Source organism: Balaenoptera musculus, chromosome 10, assembly GCF_009873245.2.
Source record: "Balaenoptera musculus isolate JJ_BM4_2016_0621 chromosome 10, mBalMus1.pri.v3, whole genome shotgun sequence".
Lineage (NCBI taxonomy): Eukaryota > Metazoa > Chordata > Mammalia > Artiodactyla > Balaenopteridae > Balaenoptera > Balaenoptera musculus.
Genome location: NC_045794.1, coordinates 51,410,306 through 51,432,420, shown reverse-complemented (window position 1 = coordinate 51,432,420; position 22,115 = coordinate 51,410,306). Strand labels below are relative to the sequence as shown.

Here is a 22,115-nt window from a genome sequence, read left to right as displayed (position 1 = left end):
CTGCTGAGCCTGCGCTCTGGGGTCCGTGAGCCACAACTACTGAAGCCCGTGCACCTAGAGCCCATGCTCCGCAACAAGAGAGGCCACCGCAATGAGGGGTTCGCGCACTGCAACGAAGAGTAGCCCCTGCAGGCCGCAACTAGAGAAAGACCACGCGCAGCAACAAAGACACGATGCGGCCAAAAATAAACAAATTAATTAAAAAAAAATTAAATACAAAGAAAAAATATTAAAAGCAGCAAGGGAAAAGCAACAAATAACATACAAGGGAATCTCCATAAGATTAACAGCTGATCTTTCAGCAGAAACTCTGCAAGCCAGAAGGGAGTGGAGGGCATATTTAAAGTAATGAAAGAGAAAAACCTACAACCAACATTACTCTACCCAGCAAGGATCTCATTCAGATTTGATGGAGAAATTAAAACCTCTACAGACAAGCAAAAGCTAAGAGAATTCAGCACCACCAAACGAGCTCTACAACAAATCCTAAAGGAATTTCTCTAGGCAGGAAACACAGATAAAGGAAAAGACAAACCCAAATAACAAACCCAAAACGATTAAGAAAATGGTAATAGGAACACACATATCGATAACTACCTTAACTGTAAATGGATTAAATGCTCCAACCGTAAGACACAGACTGGCTGAATGGATACAAAAACAAGACCCATATATATGCTGTCTACAAGAGACCCACTTCAGACCTAGGGACACATACAGACTGAAAGTGAGGGGATGGAAAAAGATATTCCATGCAAATGGAAATCAAAAGAAAGTTGGAGTAGCACTTCTCTTATCAGACAAAATAGACTTTAAAAATAAAGGCTATTAAAAGAGACAAAGAAGGACACTACATAATGATCAAGGGATCAATCCAAGAAGAAGATATAACAATTGTAAATATTTATGCACCCAACATAGGAGCACCTCAATACTTAAGGCAAATGCTAACAGCCATAAAAGGGGAAATCGATAGTAACACAATCATAGTAGGGGACTTTAACACCCCACTTTCACCAATGGACAGATCATCCAAAATGAAAATAAATAGGAAACACAAGCTTTAAATGATACATTAAACAAGATGGACTTAATAGATATTTATAGGACATTCGATCCCAAAACAACACAATACTTTCTTCTCAAGTGCTCATGGAACTTTCTCCAAGATAGACCATATCGTGGGTCACAAATCAAGCCTTGGTAAATTTAAGAAAATTGAAATCATATGAAGTATCTTTTCTGACCTCAACGCTATGAGACTAGATATCACTTACAGGAAAAAAATCTGTAAAAAATACAAACACATGGAGGCTAAACAATACACTACTAAATAACCAAGAGATCACCGAAGAAATCAAAGAGGAAATAAAAAAATACCTAGAAACAAATGACAGTGAAAACATGACGACCCAAAACCTACAGGATGCAGACACAGCAGTTCTAAGAGGGAAGTTTATAGCAATACAATCCTACCTTAAGAAACAAGAAACATCTCAAATAAACAACCTAACCTTACACCTAAAGCAATTAGAGAAAGAAGAACAAAAAACCCCCAAAGTTAGCAGAAGGAAAGAAATCATAAAGATCAGAGCAGAAATAAATGAAAAAGAAATGAAGGAAACGATAGCAAAATCAATAAAACTAAAAGCTGGTTCTTTGAGAAGATAAACAAAATTGATAAACCATTAGCCAGACTCATCAAGAAAAAAAGGGAGAAGACTCAAATCAATAGAATTAGAAATGAAAAAGGAGAAGTAACAACTGACACTGCAGAAATACAAAGGATCATGAGAGATTACTACAAGCAATTATATGCCAATAAAATGGACAACCTGGAAGAAATGGACAAATTCTTAGATATGCACAAGCTTCCGAGACTGAACCAGGACGAAACAGAAAATATAAACAGACCAATCACAAGCACTGAAATTGAGACTGTGATTAAAAATCTTCCAACAAACAAAAGCCCAGGACCAGATGGCTTCACAGGCGAGTTCTGTCAAACATTTAGAGAAGAGCTAACACCTATCCTTCTCAAACTCTTCCAAAATATAGCAGAGGGAGGAACACTCCCAAACTCATTCTATGAGGCCACCATCACCCTGATACCAAAACCAAAGATGTCACAAAAAAAGAAAACTATAGACCAATAACACTGATGAACATAGATGCAAAAATCCTCCACAAAATATTAGCAAACAGAATCCAACAGCACATTAAAAGGATCATACACCATGACCAAGTGGGGTTTATCCCAGAAATGCAAGGATTCTTCAATATATGCAAATCAATCAATGTGATAAACCATATTAACAAACTGAAGGAGAAAAACCATATGATCATCTCAATAGATGCAGAAAAAGCTTTCAACAAAATTGAACACCCATTTATGATAAAAAACCCTCCAGAAAGTAGGCATAGAGGGAACCTAACTCAACATAATAAAGGCCATATATGACAAAAACACAGCCAACATCGTTCTCAATGGTGAAAAACTGAAAACATTTCCACTAAGATCAGGAACAAGACAAGGTTGCCCACTCTCACCACTATTATTCAACATAGTTTTGGAAGTTTTAGCCACAGCAATCAGAGAAGAAAAAGAAATAAAAGAATCCAAATCGGAAAAGAAGAAATAAAACTGTCACTGTTTGCAGATGACATGATACTATACATAGAGAATCCCAAAGATGCTACCAGAAAACTACTAGAGGAAATCAATGAATTCGGTAAAGTAGTATGATATAAAATTAATGCACAGATATCTCTTGCATTCCTATACACTAATGATGAAAAATCTGAAAGAGAAAGTAAGGAAACACTCCCATTTACCACTGCAACAAAAGGAATAAAATACCTAGGAATAAACCTACCTAAGGAGACAAAAGACCTGTACTCAGAGAATTATAAGACATTGATGAAAGAAATTAAAGATGATACAAACAGATGGAGAGATATACCATGTTCTTGGATTGGAAGAATCAACACTGTGAAAATGACTCTACTACCCAAAGCAATCTACAGATTCAATGCAATCCCTATCAAACTACCACTGGCCTTTTTCACAGAACTAGAACAAAAAATTTCACAATTTGTATGGAAACACAAAAGACCCCGAACAACCAAAGCAATCTTGAGAAAGAAAAACGGAGCTGGAGGAATCAGGCTCCTGGACTTCAGACTATACTACAAATCTGCAGTAATCAAGACAGTATGGTACTAGCACAAAAACAGAAATATAGATCAATGGAACAGGAAAGAAAGCCCAGAGATAAACCCACACACATATGGTCACCTTATGTTTGATAAAGGAGGCAAGAATATACAATGGAGAAAAGACAGCCTCTTCAATAAGTGGTGCTGGGAAAACTGGACAGCTACATGTGAAAGAATGAAATTAGAACACTCCCTAACACCATACACGAAAATAAACTCAAAATGGATTAAAGACCTAAATGTAAGGCCAGATACTATAAAACTCTTAGAGGAAAACATAGGCAGAACACTCTATGACATACATCACAGCAAGATCCTTTTAGACCCACCTCCTAGAGAAATGGAAATAAAAACAAAAATAAACAAATGGGACCTAATGAAACTTAAAAGCTTTTGCACAGCAAAGAAAACCATAAACAAGACGAAAAGACAACCCTCAGAATGGGAGAAAATATTTGCAAATGAATCAACGGACAAAGGATTAATCTCCAAAATATACAGGCAGCTCAATATCAAAAAAACAAACAACCCAATCCAAAAATGGGCAGAAGACCTAAATAGACATTTCTCCAAAGAAGATATACAGATTGCCAACAAACACATGAAAGGATGCTCAACATCACTGATCATTAGAGAAGTGCAAATCAAACCTACAATGAGTATCACCTCACACTGGTCAGAATGGCCATCATCAAAAAATCTATAAACAATAAATGCTGGAGAGGGTGCGGGGAAAAGGGAACCCTCTTGCACTGTTGGTGGGAATGTACATTGATACAGCCACTATGGAGAACAGTATGGAGGTTCCTTAAAAAACTAAATATAGAACTAGCATACGACCCAGCAATCCCACTACTGGGCATATACCCTGAGAAAACCATAATTCAAAAAGAGTCATGTACCACAATGTTCACTGTAGCTCTATTTACAATAGCCAGGACATGGGAGCAACCTAAGTGTCCATCAACAGATGAATGGGTAAAGAAGATGTGGCACATATATACAATGGAATATTACTCAGCCATAAAAAGAGACGAAATTGAGTTATTTGTAGTGAGGTGGATGGACCTAGAGACTGTCACACAGAGTGAAGTAAGTCAGAAAGAGGAAAACAAATACTGTATGCTAACACATATATATGGAATCTAAAAAAAAGAAAGAAAAAAAATGGTTCTGAAGAACCTAGGGGCAGGACAGGTATAAAGACGCAGACGTAGAGAATGGACTTGAGGACATGGCGGGGGGAAGGGTAAGCTGGCACAAAGTGAGAGAGTGGCATGGACATATATACACTACCAAATGTAAAACAGATAGCTAGTGGGAAGCAGCCACATAGCACAGGGAGATCAGCTCGGTGCTTTGTGACCACCTAGAGGGGTGGGATAGGGAGGGCGGGAGGGAGTCGCAAGAGGGAGGAGATATGGGGATATATGTTTATGTATAGCTGATTCACTTTGTTATACAGCAGAAACTAACACACCACTGTAAAGCAATTATACTCCAATAAAGATGTTAAAAAAAAAAGAAAGATATTTCTGTAGATTTTCCTTTTTTTCCCTTATGTTCTTCCTATTTTGCTTCGTATTTAATTTTGAGAAAGCTTGTCTTGGATTGTTACAAAACATTTACTGTGCTGGGAAAAATCATGCTGGAACCAACACAACTTCTGGGTTAAGTTAACATCATTTCTAAATGCACGTGAAGTAATTATGGCAGAGAAACACATATGTTTGCTGGACAGACAGACTGGTAAATGGCTGACCCAGGTACTGGCATATGTGACCTGAGTTTGTGGTAGGAGTAGTTGTAATAGTTGTAATGATGACAGCTAGTAACATATACTTAGGCTCATTATGTGCCAGGCATGATGCTATAAACACTTAGTATGGATTATCTCCTTTATACACACAGACTCTATGAAGTAGATAAAGAAACAGATATTTAAAAAGATTAAATATTGATCTCTGCCCAAGGTTACGAAGTTGTTAAGTGGTGAAGCTAGGATTTGAACCTAGATCTTTCTGACTCTAAGGCTTCAGCTTTTAATAACCACAATTAAATAATATTTCTCATCTAATTAAAGTATGATGTGATTTTGCAGTAGTAAATGACAATGCAGCCCAATGGGCTTTATCCAGCTGGCATATGTAAACATAAATGTTCACGATGTGTGTACCTAGAAAACCACTGAACATTAGAGAGTGCTTATAATTTTTGCAGATTTCAACTTTCTGGCTAAGCTGGTGAGGGAAATCTTTGCACATGGCCAAAGGAGAATTCCAGAAGTGTGACACCTTCTCAGTTCTTTCCAGCTGAGTCAGAGGCTGCTGTGATGACTCAGGCTATGCGAGGGCCTTGGAATGGACACGCAGGCACACTTCTGAATTCCACACACGCAACAGACTGTATGGGGCGGGGGTGGAGGTAATTATGACCAGGGAATTCATACCCAATGAGATCTAGGACTTCAGGCATGGATGCCAACCAAATAATTTTGGTGGAATTTTGACTTTTCATTTCAATTCTATTTAACAACTATGAATTATTCACTCACCACATGCCTGGAATTAACTATGCCAAGTGTTGGAGCTACAAAACGGAATAATCCATCAAGACCTCACACGCCCACGGAGCTAAATGTAGGCATTTCATTGAACCTACTCCATGCTGGGCACTCTTCTTGGCACTTTACATGTATTAACTCATTTAATTCTCACAACCCTATTCTATACGGACTAATGTTCTCCCTATTTTATAGATGATGAAACTGAGGTGCAGAGAGGTTAAGAAACTTGCGGAGCAATTTGGACCTAGGATTTGAACCTAGGCTGTTTGAGTCTGGAACCTACGTTCTTAGCCTCTTCCCTAAACTCTCTGTAGTAGAGGGAGACAGAGAGGTTAAAAGTAATTGTAATGCGGGGCTTTAAGAAAAATTATAGACATATGTATACAATGGAATATTAGTGGAGGAGAAAGTGACTAATGTTGCCTCGGGTACTAGGGAGGATGGCAGTCTGGGAGGAGTGCCAGTTCAGCAAATCCTTCCTAGTGGATGTCAAATGGCTGTCAGGGACAGCAGATGAAACAGCACAGGCAAAGGCATGGAGGTGGGAAATGGCCTGGCGTGCCTGCAGGTTGCTATTGTTGAAATTGAAAGGCAATAACGGGGCTTCTCTGGTGGCGCAGTGGTTAAGAATCCGCCTGCCAACACAGGGGACACGGGTTTGAGCCCTGGTCTGGGAAGATCCCACATGCCGCGGAGCACCTAAGCCCGTGCGCCACAACTACTGAGCCTGCACTCTAGAGCCCGCGAGGCACAACTACTGAAGCCCGCATGCCTAGAGCCCATGCTCTTCAACAAGAGAAGCTACCGCAATGAGAAGCCCGCACATCACAACAAAGAGTATCCCCCGCTTGCCGCAATTAGAGAAAGCCCACGCGCAGCAGCAAAGACCCAACGCAGCCAAAAATAAAGAAAGAAAGAAAAGAAAGGCAATAGGGTAGTCGGCTGGAGATGAGTGCATAGAAGGAGAGAGATCACGGAGAGGAAGAATTTCATTCTGTGAATTGGCCATACCAAGGAGTTTATTTTCAGGTGGGAAATATTGAAATAGGTTTTAAACGGGGTGGTGCGGTAGTGGTAATGTAACACTCGATTTGCCCTTTTGAATCTAGCTGGGGTTGAGAGGTAAGGAAAGAGGGCAAAACCTACACATAGGGTCTCCCAGTGAGAAACCAAGGCACTGGTGACGGGAATGGGGAAGGAAGGGTGAGTAGAGAGATTTTCTGAGGTCCACTGGACCTGTTGATTCAGGTGGGTGATTTGGGAGAGGAGGTTTGTTCATTAGAGTAAAGCTTGATTCTCATGAAAGCCCTCACTATGTGATTTAAGTCAGCTCTACACCCTTGCCCAGGAATTTGGACTTAAAGGACACTACATTTATAGATGTATGGGACGTGACTGAGGTTAAATACCTAATTCTCAGTACCATTATTTTCACCTTCCTTCCTGTAGTGTCAAGAGCTCCCCACCCCTGCCCAGGAATTTGGACTTAAAGGACACTACATTTATAGATGTATGGGACGTGACTGAGGTTAAATACCTAATTCTCAGTACCATTATTTTCACCTTCCTTCCTGTAGTGTCAAGAGCTCCCCACCCCCTGCAGAAAAGAGCAATGCTTTACTCTGCTGCTGATTATGGGTTTCATAATATATCATACATGGTCCCAGAGCAACTCTGCCTATTAGCTGGGGATGCCCACTGACAGATAATTACCACCTGCTATTCCTGCACTGTAATAATGATCATTTATCTCCTTTTACCTTCTTCTTTTTTTTAAAAAATTACTTATTTGGTTGCACAGGGTCTTAGCTGCAGCACGTGGGCTCCTTAGTTGTGGCATGTGAAATCTTAGTTGCGGCATGCGTGTGGGATCTAGTTCCCTAACCAGGGATTGAACCCAGACCCCCCTGCATTGGGATTGCGGAGTCTTATCCACTGCACTACCAGGGAAGTCCCCACCTTTTACCTTCTTTCTTGAAGTAACGTTCAAAGATGGATAAATTACCCTACTCTTAAGATCAGTGGAGCAAACCAAGAACCAAAAGCCAAAAAGGAGTTACATTTCCATGCTTACAGCCTCCTCCTCACCTTCAGCTGGTTGGCACCTGCCTCTCTGCTCTATTCCAGATACTAACGGGGAAGCTCTCGGGCTCTATGGAACCCGAGGAATGTTTAGGAGCAGAGCCCACCCAGCGAAGGGCAAGGCCACAGCTGGGAAGATGACTCACACTGGATCCAGAGAGAAAACAAATGGTCTCAGAAATTTGGTGGTGATGGGTAATGGTGGGGGAGGAAGATACAGGGAGAAGGGGCCACTGCCTTTTTCAGGAAATTGGTTAGTGAAATAATTCTAGTGGGAAAAGAATTGTTAAAAAAAAAAAAAAAAAGCCCACTTACTGACACAAGAAATCAGATCATTAAATCTTTCCTTAGGAAAGAGGGGGTTTTCCAGCCCACGGAAGTAGAGCTTTAGAACGCCAGCAACTGAGTTAATATCATGGTTACTCTGCTCCTCAGCCAGAGGGTTTTCACCTAAAAAAAAAAAAAGAAAAATTAGTTACATGCACATTGCTTCTCTTTTTATCGCTGAACAAAAATATGTTTCTATACTCACACACACATTTCTATATATACATGTATCTTTTAATTACGTTTTATGGAAGATTATATGTTACTAAAATTAAAATAACTGGTTTAGATATCCTACCCCATGATTAACCTAAAAATAGTTGGTTAAAATAAAGCTTTTTTTTTTTTTTTATCATATGCTACCAAATAATCCCTTACAAATTACCTAAATCTTAAAATAAAATATTGTGGGATTTATAACTGGACCCAACTTTTTTTTTTTTTAAAGCTAAAATCTGTTATCTTAGGTTGACATAAATTCAAATACTATATTCTGTGTTTCTTATTCTACTGGGAAAAAGAAAACAATATAGGTCTGTCTGGCTATGCTGTATGGATCAGCAAAATTTATCAGAAATACTACAGGATTCACCTAATGGTGAATACCGACAATTAAATAAATATTTCTCAAAGTGGCATGGTGGTGTTCACAACAGACTTGAAAGCTGCTTTCAGCAGTGGGAGAGTTTGAAATCAGACAGAGGAATTTGAAAATGTACCTTCAGTACCAAGGAATTTGCATAAAAAGTGGAAAATTTAAAAATATATCACAAACATGAAATTATATTATTCTTTATGCTAAGCACTTTAAAATGATCAGGTAACTGACCTGGCTTGTCCACCTCCCTGAGAATCAAACTGAAATAAAATCCTTAAGAAGTTCAACATAATGTGCAGCCTTAAATCAAACTCCGTTTTTTTATTCACAGGTCTGCTCTTCTAAAGTTCACAAAAACTGTACATTGAATTTTAACTTTTTTTTTTTGCCTCTTGGGGCAGCTTATTTTCAGGGACCCGTGGTTCCTTTTTCTCTGCTTCAAGGGCAGGAAATCATTGAATGCGAATTCACCAAAATATTTATTTTTTTGCCCACTGTGAGAAAGTCTTACCCAAAGGGATCACAAACAAACAACATACCAGGGGAATGTTCAAGGAAAAATAATAAAGCATTTTTGCTTGCAGTGGCTGGCACAGGAACCTGAGGCTTTACTGCATTTCAATTTATCTTGAATATGGTCCATGTAAGAGACTTGGACACTTAGCTCTTGAGAGGGGAGGCCGCTCGGCTCTACGCACTGTAAGAGGATTTGGAAGAGGAAAAACAATCTGGCTCCAAGTTCACCTCTTTACCCAAGGTTTCAAACCTGGCTCTGTGTCAAGTCTGGGTTAGGGCAAATGGGACCAAGAGGGGTTGCCTTGTCTCCAAGCCTTGATGCCCCTCCTTCTGCATCCTTGGCTTGATTTCCAAGCAGAGGCAGGAAGGTGCAGATGTATCCAGAAGCAGACACAATACAAATCATTATAACTGGAGAGCATTACTAGCTAAGAGCCACTACTGAAGAGTTAGGCACTTTCATGGATTATACCCAATTCTCACACCAGTCCTGGGATTCTGCAGATGAGGAAACCGAGGCCAAAATAAGAGATGAGTCACTTGACCCAAATCACATGATTAGTAAATTGCAAGAGTGTGATTTGACTCTAGGTTCGCTTGATGCTAAAGTGTACGGTTTTGCTAATCATAATGTTTAGGAGGACTTATTTAGCCAATTGGGAATAAGAGTAAGGCCCCAACTAAGGTCACAGGGAAGGAGTCTGGGGATGGTAGTAAGAGCAAGGAGAGTTCCTGACAAAGGAAATAGACATGAAGCTGGGATGAGTCACCTCAAACAGCTGCTATGCAGGCCCAGGGCTGTTCTTGCCACTCTTCTAGAATCTTTCATGAGCCACCTTTGACAAAGTGCTGAGGATTATCAATGCCAGTCCTAAACCAGGATGCAAAACTCATAGGCTTTTCTAGACTTGATAACAAAGTTTTATGATTTTGGCTTCATTTCTTAGCTATTCTAAATAGATTCTTAACTCAACATCCACAACGAAATAAATGCAGAGAAAGGTTTTGAAGATATACAGAATAAGTACGCCACCTCACTCTACAGAAAATGATGACTTTTTAACAAGGTTTGCTTATAGGTGCAGACATGCAATTACCTCTCTCAAATGAATTTTTAATATCATTGACTTCCACCTGGGAACCAGACACTCTGAAAATCCCCTGATGCTGAAGACCTAAAGAGAACAGAAGGGAAAGAGCATGAAAGAACCCAACATGTCCTCCAGGTCCCCCTTTTCCCAACAATTAAGTATTAAAAGGAAAGACATATTTACTGAAATACTCCTAGTAATTATTGTTTAAAATAAGAATATTGCAGTTTAGGGCTTACCATAGAGATTGATGAACCGAATACAGCTTTCCACAATAAGGGGGATGATCTGTCCTGAGTCCTGGGTAAAGAGATGGAAACCAGTTAACCGCAAAGAAGAGGCACAAATCACACATAATAATAAAGCTCATAGTTTAACCCTAAAGACTGACTTTTACTCTTTTAGATGATCATTGCCAAACACACTCCCTCTAAAATATTCCACAAGGGCCAAATACAAAGTTATATTTAACCGAAGGTATGTTTCAGTTCTGGGGCAAACCAAATTAAATACATTGAAGGCAATCGTGTTTCAACTTACTCTGCTGTGCCTAAAGATGTCAAGCTAATTCATCTTTTCTACTGTATGTAAGCTTACATATAGAAATGAATATATAAATCACTCATTTTTTAAAAGGTTATTTATAAAAGTAATTAATCTAATGGACCTGAAAAGAACTCTGTGTATTTTAAGCATAGCATCTCAGGACTGACTGACTGTACTAGTCACCAAACACAACCATTCAGCCATCTCAGGATCTTCTCTGTGGCATCCCTGAGAGTCCACCATCTAGATGATGACAGTTATAAAAGGGCTTACATGTTTCCAGATGCAATGATATGAGAGCTGCTCATAATGTGTCATGTATTTATTTAGTTAGCATCAGAACTTACTGATCCTTAGAGATTTTTCACTGTTATTTTTTCATGTTTTAAGGATGGAGAAAAAAATGGCACCAATGCACACCCCATTAGATCTCGTTTTCTTAGAAGGAACATCTCTTAGCCTTCTTTCTCCACATCTCATAATATAGTCAGTGCACTCTACTGAGCAAATGTGAATTCTGGAAATGTATTAAGACATGTACAGGATGACAAATGAAATGAAGGAGCTGCTTAGGTCACAGTGAAATATGTATCAATGCCATGCACTCCATGTAGTTAAAAAAGGTTACCGACTATAGAGTTATTTTTCATGTTCTTTTCAGGCTCTGCTCTTTCAGGAATTAGAGCTTTAAGGTTAACATGGAGGTTCAAAATGATTAGCTGAAATCAGGCACTAATTCATGAGGAATTTTATTCTGCAACACAAGAAGAATTTGGTTGTCTCAATCTATTAGAACAATTCAGAATCCACTAACCTTTCCAATTAATCAACAGGGCAAGGAGTGGGAATAATGCAGTCCAGCAATCTCACTTTTTACCATTCCTAGAATGGGTAATATACTTCTTGAGGAATGGCTTCATTTTCGGTTTTAAGACAATCTAATCAGTGTATAAACCAGTTAACGGTTCAATTACTTCTGGAGCCTGCATTAAGTTTCTCTAATTAGTCAATTTGTTTCGGGAATGTAAACTTTATTAATTGTGGACCAGCTGGCTCAAGAATAGCCATATAATTACATCAAAACTTACTAAATATGAGAGGAGATTTTTCTTTAGGATACAAACTTTTTTTATGTGAACAATTCCTATAAAACTGTAATCTAAAAGAGCAACAAATACTTAAATGTAAATGATAAAAGGAGAATATTAGTTTGCAACTCAGCTGAACTTAGGATTAAAACAAAAAGAAAAACCAAGAATAAAAGGTTATTAAAAGGAAAATGTTTGCATTAAGGAAGTTCTAAATAAAAATGTGTTAGGTTTGTGTATTATTTAAAAAATATTTTCATCTTCACATTTGCTTAGGCAACTGCTAATCTTTCAGCTATCATCACTATTTCATTCAGATATCATGAATTCTGGAGTCAAAAAGTAATGAATGTGCATGTTTTAATTTAATTTCATGGATGCCAGATACTTTGGTAGAAAATATTTTATAAGAAGTGAAGCAATGGGCTGTGCTCCATCAACCATTCAAACAAATCCCTTTGTGTCTCAGTTTCCCCATGGGAAACAGGAAAAATGGTGTTTTTCTCGCTGTCTCACAGTGATATTGTGGGGACCTCAACTGACTGAGCACTTTTCAGAAGTGTAGGGATCTCTGTATCCACTGTTTCACTGCTAGGACCAAAGATTCTTTAATATGCCATCTGGGACAAAGAGGAGCTCACATAAGTGAACTTTCCACGGTAAGTGGTTTACTCCTCCTTTTGTGCCTAAATCTGGTTTCCTTTAACTGTTCTTAATGAAAAATCCTTTAAAAATATAATATATGCTTTCCTATGACCTTAAGCAGTCATTCTTGTACTGTGCTATCAAATATAATGGAATCATACATCTGCTTCTTTGAGCTTTTCTATATTCTCCTTCTCTGCCAGGCCATCAGTTGCACATCCCAGTGCTTTCATTTTATCATTCCCTTCTCTCCATCTAGTTTGCCCCTGCTTGTGAGCCCTGGGCTGGGAAACCAGATAATCAAATTTGACAATAATTTTATATTAAATTAGAGCCAATAAGGCTCTTCTGGGTTTAAGGCTAATGGCAATGGATTCGTGATTGCTCTGTAGGTTGTCCGGTGACTTTTCACTCAATTCCAGGGTTAGGGCTCAGTTTTAAGGTTGCCAGATGCTTTTAATCTCTGTATGTATGCATGTGTCTCTCTGTCCACATGCATGCACACACACACACACACATACATTTTTTAACGATTAGTGTACATAGCCAATAAAAGATCTGTCTTTAAAGAAAGCAAGACAGCTGTAACATATTGTTAAGGGAGGTTATCAATGATGTGGTTTCCTGTATAAATTTAGTCTTCAGAAACACTGCATCCCATGTCATAAAATGTTAGCTATGAAAGAGTAAGTTCTTCTCTTTTTTGTATAATTTACACAAGGGTCCAAAATCCAGTATTAAATGTGCATTTGGTATTTAACATTGACTCTCCTTAATAAAAGCCCCTGACCCAAATTTAGTATGTTTGCCAAATACATAATGTAAAACCTAGGAGTTTATCCAGTTTTACTAGAGAACTACTCCTCTTAAATCAGTGTTTGAGTTCTATGATTCTTTTCTAAGTAAAGCTATTTATAAACCTGTCTAATTTCCAACTGCAAACACTTTTCTTTTAAAGACCTTAAAAAATCTAATTAAAGCCAAGCATGACTGTGATTTGAAGATGATATCAAGAGCGAAAGAGGCTGTGCCCTCGCTTCCCTCGAGCACTATACCTGATGTCTCGCGTGTGAATTCCTTCGTCCTCGGCTAGAAGCATTATCAGAAATACAGGATGAAAAAGACAGAGTAAACACAGCAGAGATCCAGATACAGACCACAGGGTCCTACAATTTATCCAATATAATGAATTCCTCAAGTCATGGGAAATCGAAACTCTTTGTGCTTCAGAGCTAGCTTAACGATGGACTTTAGATATATTTTGTGCCATCTCATTTGCATGAGTAGAAACAAAACATTTTATCAGGTAGCTCTTTTCCTTTTTGTACAAATTATGGCTTTTTTTTTTTTTTTTTAAAGAAAGAGGGCTTTCTCTTTTGCCAGTATAATAATACCCACATTTATTCCCTCTTCTGAAGGCACTCAAACCAAATATTCTTTCCTCTCTGACTTCAGGAAATATTATATTGATTTTCTGGGAAAGCAAAGAGCCCCAGGACAGACTTGGACATAATGACCTGCCTCCTTTTATGAGAGGCTGAGACCATTATAGTAAGAAGCGTGGAGATCAACCACCCAGATGGCTGGTGCCAGTACCTTGATGAATGTTTCCAAATCCCCATTAAACAACTTAGCATTATACTGTGAGCGGGGTCTGGACTTCCTGTGTTTCTGGGGCTTAGGGGGAACATTTGGAGGCCTAAGAGAGGGAATATAATTACTGAGCATGGCAGAAATCAAACAATAAATGAAACACCCATAGGTCACATCAAAATTACACACCACAGGAATTCTTGTGTTCCTTCCCCACCCCTACCCACAGAGGAAAACAGTCCTCCCCTTTCCCATTTATTTACTTTTACTTATATATCAAAACCCATACCAGCTATTCAATCAGACTATTCTTTTCTTGTATGTTGTAGTTGACATTTGTTTGCGAGTTTGTTTTAAAGCGGTCATCATCAACAAATGGAATGAACTGCAAGCTATTTGGCCAAGAGTTACAAACCGAGGTTTGTGTTATTCGGCTTACAAGTCACACAGAAGACACAACAGGTCATAAAAATTAGGACTCTGATAGATCCCAATAGAGAAATTAAATATAATATTTTTAATTACAACATAATTCTTCAATGCAAATAACATGACATCTGTTCGATATCCCTCAGGTAATTAATGGGATTTTATTTTATGCAAAAGTAGCTACTAATGGGTCACAAGTGAAAAACAGAGTTTTGTTTCAGTGCTATTTCTGGGGGGCAGTGGGTCCCAGCTCACATGAATTGTTATTTCTTTAAAACAAACTAGCTCATCACCTATTTGTAGAGCATTAAGATGCACCCGTTTATTCTTTTCTGGACTCTCTCCATCTCCAGTCTGCTTGCTTTGATGGATAAGTCAGTCTCTCTGGCATATGCACATCCAGGGTACCACGTACCATATTTAGAAACCCTGCATCATCTTGCTCTGTAACTGGAGAGAGGGAACCTCTTCTGCCCTCTCCCTTTACGGCAAGGAGGGCCAGGATTACGTGACTCAACTTCAACAACTGTGCTGCAAGGAATACGTGGAAGAAGAATCCCAAAACTTCTCTCTGGACATTCCAGTCTAAACTCCTTCTTAATTGGAAGGCTGGTTTAAGGATGTACACCACACTTGGAAATCAGGTAAAGCCCTTTATTAAGCTGCAAACTCTCTAGGAAGAATTGCCTTTTCAGTTCATTAAAGTTCTGAAAGACCAGTTTAGAAACAAAAGCCCAAGAGTTTATGTAGAAGCCTGGCTAGCTTCCTAAGGTATTATCATAGCAATCAAGAGAGGTAGGGGAACAAACTTGCTGATACCGCCTTCCATAGCCAAATTCTAAGGCTCTCCCAACAGCTGGGCTCCTATGACTCATGGGGTATATACAGCAAGCAACACCTGAAGCCCCATGGTGCTTGAGAGGTTAAAAGGAGCCCTTGCAAGTGTCTAGAAGCGAACATGGAAAATTTCACCAAGCAGCAAGTCATCATCTGCCACTGCTGAAATTTCTGAAATCTTGTTTATACACTGAATTCTGTGCCATTCACAGAGGAAAGGATCTGGTAGGTATAAACAAACAAAACAACTGCCCACCAAGGAATTTAACCATATGTGCTTGATTTCATCCACTCTTTTCATTATTTTAGAAGTTTTTTAAAATATAGACTTTATTTTTACTCAGGTATGGTGAGGCAACAGATCAGAAGACAACTGTCATTGGGAAGACTGTTTGTTACTCATAGTTCCCAAGAGTTGGGGGCATGCTACTACATGGGGGAGGGGGGCACACGCAGAAGCACCAAGGTCGCTCAGGAGGAAGGAAGAATGAGGGAAAATGTGAGCCTTTGTTGTGGTTCCAGGTTCCTGTGGGAAGGAACAGGCAAGGCAGGGTAAACAGGTTTAGGATTGGCTGGTCCTTGAATAATTTTGGTGGGCCCCGGGGGCCGGGAGCTGTCTCTATTTGTCCGGTACCTGGCCTTTGGGTGACTGGGGGAAGAGGAACAGTGGCCCTGAGGTGAAGACTTGATAAAGGAGGTGGCTGAGAGTCTGGGCTCTGGACTGGTTGCTTTGTACACAAAAGGCACACTTGTAAGCAAGTCCTTTACTATCTCTAGGAACTGACTGACTCTCAGAGGGGGAGTCCCTGCAGGGTCAGGAAGGCCCCAAGATATCAAAAGCATCAAATATAGAAACTAGAAAATGTGGTTATTACAACAAGGTCCAAAGAACTTCACATTTAATGCTATCTGGAGCAGTTGATGAAGCTAAGGGAATAGGAACACAGGCTCATTTTGTTTGGTTACTGATTAGCGGGGACAAGCAAATGTTGTAGCTAGAGCCAAAGTCCCCAGTGGCACTGGATAATTATTGCTGCATCACTGAGAGATGCAGAGAAACTCCTGGCTGGGGCTAATGGAGAGATGTCTTTTGAGTCTTCTCCCAAAAGCCTGAAAATTGCCTCTCTTGACACATCAAAAGTATGAGACAAATATGAAGATACTAAAGCTGTGAGAGGGATTTGAGGTTAAAATAAACTGCCTGAGTGCTTATCAAGGTACTTTCCACGGCAGAGTTGGCTTGGCAGGCAGACTGGTGCACTGACGGATCTGGCTCTACCACGTACACATCAGGTGAACAGATTCTACATTCATTCAACATTCGAATTGTATGACTCCTTCTGGTTGTGTGCCTGCCACACAACTTCCAGATAATCTGGCTTTCTAGGTAGAATGCCCATGTGGATGAGAGGAAGTACCAGTCAGGACGATGTGAATATCAAGTCTGTTGGGCAAGTACAGCTCTCATTGCAAACATATATTTGCACTCCTTCCTTTAAAAAAATCTTTTAAAAAAGTGCCTTACGTTAATTATAATTTAGAAACAGGTAAAATAGTTGATAGTGCCAAGGGGCACTATATGTGAAAAAAGCCACATATTACTATGCAGGAGTAATATGCCTCTTTGTCACTGATATAGGGAAGAAAAACCTCAGTATTTTCATAAAGTTTAGACAAGTCAGTAGCTGTATCTTTCTAGTTGGTTCACCGAGAAGTAAGAGGGGTTTCCTTTTGAATAAACTGCCTAGCAGGAACATTGCAGAACCTTCAAATCAACTTGCCAATTACTGCAACAGACACACTAGTGTTCTAAATGCCTCCTACCTCAAAGAGAACTCAACTTTAAAAGTGTGAAGTCTTGCTATGTCAATTAGAATACTTTCTGGCTGTCGTACAAATGTTGACAGAGAAAAATAAAAGTTGCCACAAACTTTCCCCAACCCAAATCAGAACCTGCTTCCAAAAAGGCTTTTCCTTCTCAGCAGTAGCACCAAAATCCTTCTAAGAATTTTAAAAAAGGGGAGAAAAAGGAAGAAAAAAAAGAAAGAAAGTGTAATATGATACTAGGCATTAAAAGTTAAATTTTTAAAGTAAACCAAACAGGGGCAGAGCTAAAATCCTAAGAGTATTCAACATAGCTCTAGTTTTTATACGCCATACAGGAGCAAGAAGTAACTAACACAGTAGATATGTGCATAATACTGCTTGTTAATTAAATTATCAAATCAAAAATCTTATCAGACTCTTTCTAGAAACTTAAAGTGTTTTGGATTAGATAAATCAAACCCATTCAATTTATGTCTTTTTTTTTTTAACTGAGGCTGCTCATTAAAGAGCTTTACAATTCCACTGGGAAACCCTCAGATCTTCCAGAGCAAATCTGGTTTTGTGAGAACCCCAAACACTTCATGTTACTGTTTTGTCAAGCCCAAACTATCTTCCATGGTCATTAACAAAATATCTTCATTCTTGCAGCATTTAAATGGTTGCTTGTTAAAAGAGAGAAGAGAGTGAGATGCAATGAGTTATGATAAAATATTTTCCTACCTTGTAGTCATATATTCAGCTCTATGACCTGCAGAAAAAAAAAAAATTAAAATAAGTCAACTGAACGGCATCCGTGCAATGCACTGGGCAATCTTTTGTATCATCTGTCCCTTGATTTATGATGCTGAGTTTATAATAACTTACACATTTTATGGTAGAGAGCATGAAGACAGTATATAAAGATAGACAAAAAATTCAAAGTAAATATTTCATAATATCTATACATAAAATTTAATAAATTCTATGGATTAGAGAAACATATTTCACTTGGCAATTTGAGGCAGCGAGTTTTATTTTTTATTATTATTTTTTAAATCAAGAAACAGCTGTATGATCTTTTTTTTTTTTTTTTTTTTAGTTTTTTGGCCGCGCCATGTAGTATGTGGGATCTTAGTTCCCTGACCAGGGATTGAACCTGAGCCCCCTGCAGTGGAAGCTCAGTCTTAACCACTGGACCACCAGGGAAGCTCCTGCTTGATCTTAACTGTAAGTTCAAAGATGAAATACAAATAAAACACATCCAAGATTTGAATGTTAGTTATTCCCTGTCTTGACTGATACTTGTGAGAGAGCAGCAGGGGGTCACGTAGGGTTAGGAGAACTCAGTTTCCTTTAGGTTAAATTGGTGTTTATTCTATAATATGAAATCAGGGAGAGAAGTTGCACTTTATAGTTGGAAATGACATTTGCAGATATTAAAGTACAAGGACATTAAATTATGCTACATTCCACCAACTTGTAAGCTAAGAGCCTTTCACAGAATTCTCTGTCACTTAAAACATGAGGTTCTTATACATTCGGGCTTCTTGATTTGTTTTAAATAACAGCTCTGTATTTTTGTGGTGCTCCTACAAACTGAGGTAATTTCAAGTTTGAATATGTCTATGGGTTGCTGTCTGTTCTCTCTTATATTTAGGGTGGAGCAGTGGGAAGGGGTGTGGGAGAGCTAAACCATTCAACTGGTTTGTTTGCAAAATGATGATACGGTCCTGAAACAGCCTGAAAATACAGCTGGTAGAGAAGGGTCATGTTGCAGCACAAACAGGTGAGACCAGCCCATCGTATCACAATGCAGTGATTCAGGCTTGCAGGGCAAGGGCAATATAACAATCCGTAGAGAGAGCTGCCTAGCTGGGAATGGTGAATGAACACTGCCAGGCTGCAATGAGTCTTTTACTCTATCATCTGCTTTTGAATAACAAGTGACATAAAGTATTTAGCTAATACCTATTTACTAAACAAGGGGCACCAGTTCATAACAGAGAATACCTTTCTCAAACAGATCCAGGCTACTGTTAAGTCTTGGTAGAATCTGTCCTTGGCCATGACTTGGGGTTGGGGTGGGGGGAAAGGAAAAAAATCTGATTTTTCCTCCACTACCCAGTTCTACCTATCATTTAACTGGAAGTCCCTTCCTTCTGCTATTTTGGGGAACAAGAAAAAAGAGACGGTGGACACAGAACTCCAGAAGAATTTATAGCTATTTCTAAGTGGGAGAGGTCTATCAGAAAGCGGAGAGAGCAGACGGTGAGCTGAGTGTGATGTCTTACGGGATAGCCTTCAGCAGGAAGCTGGCTATACAGGGTTAAAGCACAAGGAGAAGACAGGGCTGGAGATTAAGGTTTAAAGAGTGGTCACCCTTTAGGTTGTGCTGGGGCCCTGGGAGCTAGCTGAGATCACCCAGGGTGAGTCAGTAGAATGAACGAAGGACGGAAGGCAGAGAAAATAGCTGGCTTGTGCTGTACTGTATTCTGCCATGCTGCATACTTTATTACAACACAAAAGTATGACATAAACTGTATATGTATCAGTAACAACAATAAAAACAGCAATGATGTCTAACATTTATTAGACACTGTTCTAAGCACTTTCTCTATAGTAACTCACAATTTTCACAACTTTATGAAGTAGGTACTATTACTATTTTTATTTTACAGAAGAGACTGAGCATACAGAGGGCAAGTGACTTGCCCAAGGTCACATGGTCAGTACGTGGTGGGTCTGGCACTAAGGCCCAGGTTTGTTTTAATTCTAGATCTGAGCTCCCCAGTAATATTGGGCGGGCCAAAAAGTTCGTTCTGTTTTAAGTAAAAATAAAAGACATTTTTCATTTTTGCCAAGAATTTTATTGCACAATGTATTCACTAACCGAACGAACTTTTTGGCCAATCCACTATACTGTAAAATGTAAGTCTTTTGTTTTCCCCAGCAAATACTAGATCCTAGAAGACAGGTAGAGACTATGCCTTACATATCTGTCCACCTCATATGGCTAAAGCCAAATACAAAATACTGAAGATTTAATAAATTAAATAAATTATTAAATAAATCTAATATCTATCAAATTAAAGAGAATCACAGACGCTAATAACATTCAAGTGATTCAATGATAATTCAATGTTAATGATAATAATAATGTTATAATAATAATTACAATATATATGATGATAATAATAATGACAATATCATTAATATTATTAATTATTAATTAATTAATTATTAATTACTATTATTAACGTTAATAATAATTCAATGTTAATGATAATTCCTTAGAAATGAAATGCTTTATAATGTTTAAATTTTGCTATTTTGTTAAAAATCCCAACTGAATATTCACTAGAGTTAGAAAAAGATCATATAGAAAATGGCTTAAAATCATTTTGCTCCATCCATCCATGGTTAGTAGTATTTGATAAAAAATTAAAAACCTATAAAAGATACATTTTGATTAATGAGTCAAGAGCAAGCTTTGCAAGAACCATCATTCATAGTATATAACTGCCACCACCACATCCGTTGTTTTTTCCTGCTAATAGTACTGAGTGTGTCTTAACTGATGAATGAGGTTTTATTTTTCAATCGGTATCATCATTAATAGATCAATAACACGCAAGCTTAGAAGAATCTGTTGCCCAGAGAAATGTGAAGGCTTCCAGTGGTTTGAGGATTAAATTTCAATCACTTTCTTTGGAAGGCTACTTAATTATTAAGAACAACAGAGAACTCCTCCTCCCACCCCAATGCAAGCCATTTGGAGGAAAAGAATGACTCCTGACCCCAAATTATCTTGTTCTTGGTACAAGCACCTACTTTGACTACTTTTAAAATTTTACTTGAGAATTAGGAAGAGAATTATTTTTCATGCCCAAATGTGTTTTATGTCCACAGAGTAAAAGGAAAAACCGAAATATAATTTGGTTGCAATTTGAGTCCCCAAACTAGATAAAATATTTAAAATGTGCACAGCTCAAACTGAATGAAGCACCCTAGATTTTGTCCCTAACGAATGATTGATATGGACTCCTGGTGTTACTTTCCAGCCCTTTTTCTTCCTTAAAAATACCATCTAGCTGCAGTGCTTTTCCAAAAAACATAATTATTCACAATCAGCTTCTCTTTTGAAAGTATATTTGTACTCTTACTCAAAGACAGACAAAGGATTAAGTGAGGATCATCTATTCAATTCCTTTGTCAGAAACCTTATGCCTGGGTCTAGAAACAATATAACATGGAACTCAACTTCCAGTGTTAGATTTTCTATGTTCAGCAAAAATTACACTGATATTTATACCCCCTTAACTCCAAATGCTGCACTCAAAGAAGCCAATGTGAACACCAAGGCTCATTACTAAAATAGAAAAGAAAAAAAAGTTCAGTGCCTCAGTTTTATAGACATATAGCTCATTTACCGTGTTCGACTGAACATCTCCAATTTAAAAACAAAGACATCACAAAATGATATAATGGTGCTGCTGAAGGATGAAGAAGATGATGATGACGATTTTGGTCTTAACTCATTATGTGTTTCTTTCTATTTCAGTTGTTTTCAAAGATTTGGAATTCTGAATTTTGACAGTGCCACTTTAAGAGCCCCATCTAGTTGCTTTGCAATGCTGTAAATCAAAGGACTTACTGGGCCACTGGTAGCCTGCCAAAACTGAGCAGCAAGACAAGCCAAACACATGTCTGTAGTTACAGTTTCAGCTGTGTACGATCAACTGCTAAATCCCTGAGTTAGGCTCTATTTCTTT

At 38.5% G+C, this 22,115-nt stretch overlaps 1 protein-coding gene across 3 annotated transcripts in view; it reads right to left on the bottom strand.

Moving 5' to 3' along the window:
• SRGAP1 (SLIT-ROBO Rho GTPase activating protein 1) overlaps window positions 1-22,115 on the bottom strand; it is a 276,221-nt gene that overhangs the window by 39,053 nt on the left and 215,053 nt on the right. For 2 of the 3 annotated variants that reach the window (XM_036867076.1, XM_036867079.1), the window contains exons 11-15: window positions 18,085-18,112; window positions 14,275-14,377; window positions 10,639-10,699; window positions 10,406-10,483; window positions 8,183-8,317 (exon numbers count right to left, since the gene is read on the bottom strand). In XM_036867076.1, the coding sequence (XP_036722971.1) occupies window positions 8,183-8,317; window positions 10,406-10,483; window positions 10,639-10,699; window positions 14,275-14,377; window positions 18,085-18,112 (405 nt within the window). Of the gene's footprint in view, window positions 1-8,182; window positions 8,318-10,405; window positions 10,484-10,638; window positions 10,700-13,733; window positions 13,768-14,274; window positions 14,378-18,084; window positions 18,113-22,115 lie in introns of all 3 variants that reach the window. The other variant, XM_036867078.1, reaches the window with a different exon arrangement.